Source organism: Scardinius erythrophthalmus (assembly GCF_964197995.2).
Source record: "Scardinius erythrophthalmus genome assembly, chromosome: 21".
NCBI classification, from domain to species: domain Eukaryota; kingdom Metazoa; phylum Chordata; class Actinopteri; order Cypriniformes; family Leuciscidae; genus Scardinius; species Scardinius erythrophthalmus.
Genome location: NC_138241.1, coordinates 31,755,572 through 31,764,879, shown reverse-complemented (window position 1 = coordinate 31,764,879; position 9,308 = coordinate 31,755,572). Strand labels below are relative to the sequence as shown.

Sequence of the window (9,308 nt, the reverse complement as noted above, 5' to 3'; positions counted from 1 at the left end):
GTTTCAAAAATAAGGCAGGTTGTGGTTTCCTGTTTTTGCTGTTTGGTTGTTCAACTGGCTTTTAAAAAAGCAAGCGTAGTATCTTATGTTTAGAAAGAAAAAAAAGACAAGGCAAAAGGAAAAAAAAAACTGTCAAAATCTGTTTACAAAGTTGCAGCAACTTTTGATGTCCTATTGTAAGGGTGGGGTTAATCCATTGGGATCTGACTGGATCATAAAATGTAGCTTATCATACAATTTCTCCCCACCCATGTGGCCTTGGTAATGTCAGGAAAAAAGAAGAGTAATTTAGAGATGGAGATTATTTTGATGAAAGATTACAAAGAAAAACAGGCCGCTAACGCACGCACACACACTTACTGATAAAGGTGGCGTGCCATCATCTTCCACAGTCACAGTGAGTGTGTACTGCTGCTGTTTTTCTCTGTCAGGAGGTGACGGTCGGGTCACTATCTCTCCCGTCACACGGTCTATTCTGAAGGTCAGGTCCTGGTTCCCACCGGTGATGTAGTACGACAGCATGGCGTTGGGTCCGATGTCACGATCCGTCGCTACGACACGCAGGACCGATGTACCACCCCCCACATTCTAAAACAACACACACACACATATATATGTTGGTGAAAAGTCTTACTAACATCTACGTTATTACTATAACCATCTTAAAATATTTCTAAATGATAAAAATTCAAATTAAAAGTAATGGTCATATTAACAAACTTTAACATTATTACTATACTACCCATCTTTAAATATTTCAAAATAATAATATAATAAGTTAAAATAATTGTCCTAAACATACATTTTTAAATAAATTATAATAAATAATATATTTTTCATAATATATATATATATATAAATATAAAATATATTATTTATTTAATAAAGTAATATTATAAAATGTATTTTATTTTATAAGAATAAATTAGAGATATGAATAAATTATATTACATAATATATAACGAAATGGATTACACTGACAGAGTGATTTCATTTCTTTCTTTTGACATCTTTCATTCAAACATTTGAATAATTAACACCCAGAATCCTCTGAGGTGCTGCTGGCATCACTGGTTTGAGGTGCTGTGACCACACTGACCTCATTGACACTGACGTTGTATCCACGAGGGCTCTGCATCACTGGAGGGTTATCGTTTACATCCATAATATTCACAGTGAGCGACACATCTGTGAACCTCGGAGGGGAACCATTATCCGTCGCCCGCACCTGATCCAAACACACACAGGTATCCATGCAAACATCAGCAAACAGACACACATATCCCACAGAACTCATTATGCAAAACATACTATGTTTAACTGTACAAGGAAACATGTAATAAGTCACATAACACTCCGTAGGCCACGTACGGCTCGTCTGAGTTATTAGCAGGTATTCAGCAGACATGTGACTTATTGAAACAAGTCTCTTATGCTCACCGAGGCTTTTTTGTTTATTTGATAAAAATACTGAATAAACTGTAATATTGTGAAATATTATTAAAATGTAAAATAACTGTGTTCTATTTTGTATATGTATATACTTTAAATGTAATTTTATTCCATTGTGAAGGCAAAGATGAATTTTCAGCATCATTACTCCAGTCTTCAGTGTCACATGATCCTTCAGAAACCATTCTAATATGCTGATTTGCTGCTCAAGAAACATTTATTATTTATTTTCAATGTTGAAAACAGTGCTGCCGCTGCTAAAGGATCAGGATTCTTTTGATGAATAGAAAAATCAAAACAAATCATTTGAAGCAGAAAATAAATGTCTTTACTGTCATTTTTGATCAATTTAATGCATCCTTGCCGAATAAAAGTATTCATTTCTTTAAAGAAAATCCTACTGACTCCTACTGAAACTTTTGAATGGTAGTGTATAATTCTAATATCACATGCTTTTTGAAACATCTATAGTGTAGGGAGCGTGTGTATGATATAAAGCGAGGTCTAGGAAGTCACTAGTGTGGTAGAGAGCCATAGCATGTGTCTCACTTTTAGCGGGTAGCGGTCCACAGCTTCACGGTCCAGACGGGCATTCAAGTAAACCTCTCCATACGTGTTATTGGCTGTGTTGATCTTAAACACGTCCTGCATGTTCCCCGCGATCAAGGTGAAATTGACCTAAAGGAGTGTGATGGAGGCGGGGTTAGGAATGATTGACAACTCATTTAACAGTGTTCTGAGTATGCCTTACTCACCAATCCATTTCTTCCAGCGTCTTTGTCCCGTGCCAACACGACCGCAACTCTCTGGCCAATGGGAGTGTCCTCTGGAACAGCCACCGACAAATCCGAAGTGATGTCAAACTCCGGGCTGTTGTCATTCTCGTCGAGAATGGTGATTGACACCTTTCAAAAGTACAAAGCAATGGAACCTGAGATGTTGTTTCCGACAGAATGTTAACATTTGTTGCATTAAAAATGATTCGAGGACAAAAAAATCACCCATTTACCTTCTACAAATGTGCATCAAGAAAGAAATCAGGAAAAAAAGAGAGAAGAACACGTTTAATTAGATGTTTATATAGTACATCATCATCATATTATCAATTTAACAAACATGGCCATATTGTGCACAATTCAGGACGAGAATAATGTGTGTGCTTCTCTACAGTGTGCAGAAGGCTTTAGTGAGCTTGACCTACAGACTGAACAGATCATTACCACAGTGGAGTCTCTCTTGGGTCCTCCATCATCGGCCACAACAGTGAGAGTGTATGAATCCCCCAGTTCTCTGTCCAACTGTCCCATCACAGTAATACGGCCCTGTAGAGCGCACGCAATGCAAGTAAAGAAATTAACTAAATCATTTCAGGACTGAATTATATTAGAATTATTTTGACCAAAGAGAGACAGTCCAGTCAGCAAGGTTTTGACCACTCGGTCTATTCATTTTTGCTGTGACAAGCTGGTAAAGGAAACCCATTCTAACTCGTGATGTCATTTTTCCCTACTGACTAGTTAGGTTTTTTTGTTCACCCTGCAAGAAAAATTACTGACCAATAAGATTTAAGATTTAGTGTCATTTTCTGAACTGATTTTGGTGGGACAAAATCTGAATTGGAGGGATTTAAGACAATCCATGTGTTAATCGGAGCTGAGAGTATTACACTTGTATAGTTAGCTGAGATTATAACCAAATGAGCCAAAGAAAATATGGACATTTCACACCTAAGGAGACTTCAAGCTGTAAAAAGAAGCTCATTCCCATGCGTGTAGAAAATGATTTTTTTCCCCAACTGTCTAACTTGGTTTTTTGTTGTTCATCCTGCAAGAAAATTCACCAACCAATAAGATTTGAGCTTCATAGTCATGTGTCCAGATTCAGCATTCCATAAAGACATTGAATGTTTTAATTTCATTGCTCAATTCTAGGCGGAAGAAAAAATATTGTTTGTTTTAGTGATAGGTGTTTTTCCACATTTTCTGCACTGATTTTGAGGGGGGAAAATTTATTGGAAGGATTTAAGCACAAAGAATGTGTTAAACGGACCTGAAAGTACTAGATTTGTATTGCTAGCTTTGCTAAAAAAAAAAACAGCTGAAGCTGCATGCTGTATGGTGAGTCATTTGCATGAGTCAAACATTGACCTGCTGACTAGTCAATTAGTTAAAATGAGCAGTTGTCTACAACATACAGTGTTATTCTTTTTGAGTTACATCACCCTTGGTGTGATAGTTAACATTTTAAAATTACTACATTCAGTAGTGAAACTCTCAAACCAGGAGTTTTCCTCACCGTGATGCTGTCGATCTTAAAGAGCGCCAGGGCAGCAGGTGAGGTGTCGGGGTCGAAGCGGTACGTCAGCTGGTTCAGGTTATCAGCCGACTGCGCCTTCACCTGGACCACCTCAGTCCCTGTTGCGATGTTCTCCCTCAGTGATATCTCGTATCCGGCTGATAGAAAGGCTACGGCTTCGTCCAGTTCATTGAGTAAAGTAACGTAAACGGTGCAGTAGCCGCGATGGAACGGCGCTGACTGATCTGTGGCCGAGACGTTCATTAAATAGCTGGTCTTGGTCTCGTAGTCCAAGTAATCCACTGTGGTTACCAGACCCGTACTCATATCGACCTCAAATTTACGGTCAGAGCCGGAGACCAGAGCGTATGCCACAGCTCCCCCATCCCCTAAAAACAGAGAAACAGCAAAAGATTATTATTTTTTTTTATTGAAAGAAATTAATACTTTTCAGCAAGGATGGATTAAATAATTGATCTAAAATGATATTATATTGTTACAAAAGATTTCTATTTCAAATAAATGCTGTTCTTTTGATCTTTCTATTCACCAAAGAAACCTGAAAAAATGTATCATGGTTTACACAAAAATATTAAGCGCAAACTTCTTTCAATATTGATAATAATAAGAAATGTTTCAGCATATTAGAATGATTTCTGAAGGATCATGTGACACTGATGATTAATGATGGTGGAAATTCAGCTTTGCATCACAGGAATAAACTACATTTCATAATATATATTTAAATTGAAAACAGCTATTTTAAATTGTAATTATATTTACAATATTACTGTTTTTACTGAGCATTAGTGAGCATAAGAGACTTCAACTTTTTGAATGGTATTTTAAATAAATTTAGTTTTATTAAATAATAACAATTATTTTAAATCTATGTTTTTAATAACTGTTGTGTGAGATTAATATTGTACAAAAATACTCATTGTTAATTTTCTATGGTGTCCCACTTAAAAAATAAAATAAAGGAAAAAAATATAATCCATTAAAAATAGATAAATCACTTTCAGATTGTTCGCACATTTAAAAATATATCAATTTACTTCATAATTTGTCACAAAATATTGATTTAAAAAGTCTCTACGGTTAGTCCATAGCAATGCTCTGTTTTTCATGGCAATGGTGTGTTATCAATGCTGCAAAGCAGTGGTCTGTTATCAATAAATAACAGACTGCATTCTACATTAGAATTCAACCAAGCCATTTAATAATTGGTTATATTTTCATGTGCCTCCTCTTAGTCCTCCAATGTTACATGTGTTAGTAGCTTGTAGTGTAGCTGACTACTTTTTCAAAAAGCAGCTTGATTGCAGTTCAACATTTATCTACAGGGCTAAACTCCAGCACACTGCATCTGAGCCTGAGGCCTTCAAAGATGCAGATGGGAAGACATCTGTCCAGCTTATGCCATACTGGACATCCTCCACGAGGAAGTGAAACAGGGAAGCAGAAACGGACACATGCAGAAGTGCAACAGAAATGTTGTGATATTGTTTGGCATTAAGAATCAATGGAAAAATACAACACAGCTTGAGCCATGTTAAGTGTATGACACACACACAGTTGTGGAATTCAAAACCGTATAAAAATAATAAATGAGAAGTGTTATGAATACACAATATTAGCAACCATAGATATTCCCATCTGTCAACCTTCTCAGTGAACTGGTGTGGTTAGCAACACAATAACAAAAGTCAAGAAGAGAGGAAATGAATGCATAATATGTTTGGGTTTGTAGTGCTGTGTACCTGTGTCGGGGTCTGTGGCTCGGACCACTACCACAGATGTACCGATCCCAGCAGTCTCTCTGAGCCCCAGACGATTGTACTGCGACTGAGTGAAGACTGGAGACTCGTCATTCACGTCCTCCACGTACACAATCACCTACAACACAATCAGTCTGATTCACAACAAACACATGCTGCTACACACACACGCACACACATTATATGCAGCACTTCCTTTTATTCTAGAATTGAACATGACATTTATAGCTAGAATAAATAAAATCAAATCATTATTGTGTGTTGTCTCTTTGAAAGCTTCAGGATTACTTCAGGAAATTGTTTTGGTCTACTACTGTGTCATTTAAAAAAAAAAAAAAATCTCTGTTAGTTTATGTTACATGTTCCCCGTGTTGTGTTTGGACTTTTATGTTACTTCCTGTCCCGAGCGCCATTTTTGTAGGTCTTGATTGTTTTTAGGTGTGTCTTGTTAGCTTGTTATCCCTTGTGTTTCTCTTGTTCCTCGTCAGTCGTTGTTAATGCATGTAAAATGTTCAGTCGAATGACATTCCGATCAAAAGCGCGTTTACACTTGTCTTTTCAGTGTGTATGTGGACAACAACCGGATACAGGTGGCATGTTAATGCCGAGTGTAGTAGTTACATAGTTTAAGCGACCTTTCTGATTTGCAACACTTTTCACCATTTAATCAATACCTTAAGGATTAAGTCAAGTCCTGCCACACAACACTGAACATGATTTTACTTTTAAGGTCACACACAAACAAACAAATACTTTACATGTTTTATGGGGACTTTCCGTAATGATTTTTTATACTGTGGAAACTGTATATTCTATCCCCTTACCCTACCCCTAAACACAATCCACACAGAAAACTTTCTGCACTTTTACATTGTCAAAAGCTGTTTTCCTCATGGGGACGAAAAAATGTCATGACATTTTGTCCCCACAAAGACACACACACACAAACACACCCTGACAGAGCTGCGCATGCTGCCCTGGTCACTGTTGTAGGCCTCCACCTCCAGCACATGAGAGCTGCGCGTCTCTCGGTCCAGAGCCACAGTTCCTCTGCTGATGAGTCCAGACAGACTGTCCATGCTAAACTGACCGTTGTTTCCTATGGAGAGCAGACATCACACACACATGAGCCATACTGCCGAACTCTGATATAGTACTTCACATGAAGCACGAGGTTGGAAACAATAAAGATAATTAATGTTCTGTCATGACAACTCACTGAGAGTTTGGCATGGTATAATGAGTATGGGAATGTTAATGTGTTTGGTCTTGGCGGAATAGATCTGCTACACTGCTGTTGTTGCCGCAGAGAAAGTGTGTGACTCGCCACTGCCAATACACACGACTTTCTGCTGTGAGCAAGTAAGACATGATGCTGCTGTAAAAGCATACATGAATTACCCCATAACAGATCTATACAGATGGAGCTGGGGAAGGTGGAGGGTTTCTGAAAGTGTGCTGCAAACAATAGGCAAGCTCATTGGCTACCAATCAGCTGTGCCCAATCAGCTGTGCCCTATATATTCATTCAAATTCTATAAAGAATGATGTGATTGCAAGCAGATTGGGTTAAGGACTTATGAGCCTGTGCCTTCTAGAGCTTCATGACAGAACTTTGTATTTCCTGGCAGGGTTTGTCTCTATTTGTCTAAACACGTAAAGTATAGTCATATTTAATCACAAAAAAACTAGGAGAAAAAAATAATAAAATACATTTTCTAAAATAAAATCAAATCTGTTTTTATATCGATTAACACTGCTTGTGGCAATGTTTACAGTATGCCATAGATGAGATGTTGTCCAAAGGCATTCTGAAAATAGTCAAAATATTCCTATAAAAATATTTTCTTACTTATATATTTATATATTGCAATAATGTTGGATAGTTGGTATAGTACATAGTGGGAGCGCATCTGATCAAGGCATTGAGGCGCGACATCAGGAAACAGGAAGAATAGTTACCGGAGAGAATCCTGTACAGAACTCTTCCATTCTCCCCCTGATCTGCATCTGTGGCCTGAACCTGCAGATAGACACAAACACATGTAACCACAAAACATACACACACATGTACTCCTCAGACTGAAAGTAACACTTCACACCCACAAACACCTAACCATTATATATGTACTGAAAAAACATGTGTTCAAACTCTCAAACAGACTACAACTGGACTCCTCCTTTCCACCGTCTCAAGTTATGTGTGCATTTCTTCATTATTAGCAGCACCAAATAAAATACAATCTCTCTGTTTGAACGGCCTGGGCCAGACATTGGCTCAACTGTGTGAATTTGTGTAATGATGACAGTGCCCGCCCCTTTTCTCAACAGCACTGGTTCTGGAAGTACTTTTTTTTATTCATTTATTTTAAAATAGTCATCGTAAAGAGTTATAAGTCATGAACCAAGCCAATCAACTACGAGGTGAATCACAACACTACAATCTTTGATTTGAAGCAAAAAAGTTTTTGAAAATTAGACAAAAAGACAAAGGTACAAGACTGTGTACTTAACCGCTTTAGTGAGGGAAAGAACTACAATCCCACGAAGCATTGCGAACAGCATAATCAAATTAAAAGCGATGGAGAAATATAAAACTACTCATTTACAAATGTTGATTATATGTATAAAAAGATATGTTTATTATTATAAGTTTATTGCAAAATATGCACATACAAACATTTCAGTATTTTGAGAGCATAGGGAGATCAACTCGATTACGTCATTTGCAGTGCTTCATGGGAGTGGGTGGGGCTAAAGAGCTAATGTGTTGCTTTTTTCGGCTCTGATTGGTATAATTTGTACAGCGCATGTAGCCTGGGAAAACCCAGACTACTTCTGGCGAATTTTAATTCTTTGGAGAAGAGCCCATTCAAACTCATTTCTGTGCCGCTGAAATCGCGGCACCAATCAGAAACGTTTGGGGAGGGATTTACATGATGACGACAGCGCAGCGAAGCTGAAGGAGATTTCATTACAAAGATGGATTCCGCCGTGGAACATCACTCGTTCGAATCATAGACAGTATATAAACGAATCAGTTATCGCGTCTGTTTTGAGCGATTTAAACTTACCGTTTTCGTTAAAACCGGAGCAAAGAACAACACTCGAAGCATACGTCATCTCCTTCATCGATCTGATTGGTTTAAAGACTATCCAATTGCGCCCAGAGGAATTTGAGCTACGTCGGTTGGTGACGCCCCTTTGGAAATGATTTGTCTACATAGCTTCGCCAGACCCTACACTCAGTTTCAACCGAGAAGGGTCTGGTTTTAACCAGGCTACAGCGCATGGGCAATGAAGTTTTTACCAAAAATTCCATGATTATTTTGAAAAAAAGCTGAAATAATGTGGGCTGGCGCAAATCCCAATGATTTACAACCTCAAAGCTCACAGTAGGTCTGTCTTTAAGGGTTTTTAAGTTATCGTTCAAAATCAATTTCCTTATGGAGAAAACGAAACGTTTTTACTTCCCGGAACCCGACTCTTGCAGTCTATTAAAAGACTGTTTAAACCTAAAACTCCTTAACTGCAGAAAAACACAGCCTGCAACTGCTGAATGCAATAAGTTAAAAAACACTAATATTCAATAAATTGTTACATTTATAAATAAAAATAATAGGAATAAATAATTCCAGTAAGTACGTAATATAAATAGTTCATTATAGCCCAACCGCTGACTGGTTATGGTTGCTAAGCAATGTCACGTTAATATAGAATGTTCTTACGAGTTTAAATATGGCTCGTCGTGTTTGGTGCCACTAGTGGAACAGAAGTGAG

At 37.7% G+C, this 9,308-nt stretch overlaps 1 protein-coding gene across 1 annotated transcript in view; it reads right to left on the bottom strand.

Moving 5' to 3' along the window:
* Positions 1-9,308, bottom strand: part of cdh23 (cadherin-related 23) — a 259,561-nt gene that overhangs the window by 33,872 nt on the left and 216,381 nt on the right. Inside the window, exons 28-36 of the mRNA XM_081350472.1 lie at positions 7,491-7,551; positions 6,482-6,627; positions 5,511-5,646; positions 3,748-4,136; positions 2,673-2,774; positions 2,208-2,357; positions 2,002-2,130; positions 1,100-1,228; positions 361-588 (exon numbers count right to left, since the gene is read on the bottom strand). Coding sequence (XP_081206598.1) covers positions 361-588; positions 1,100-1,228; positions 2,002-2,130; positions 2,208-2,357; positions 2,673-2,774; positions 3,748-4,136; positions 5,511-5,646; positions 6,482-6,627; positions 7,491-7,551 — 1,470 coding nt within the window. The remainder of the gene's footprint in view (positions 1-360; positions 589-1,099; positions 1,229-2,001; positions 2,131-2,207; positions 2,358-2,672; positions 2,775-3,747; positions 4,137-5,510; positions 5,647-6,481; positions 6,628-7,490; positions 7,552-9,308) is intronic.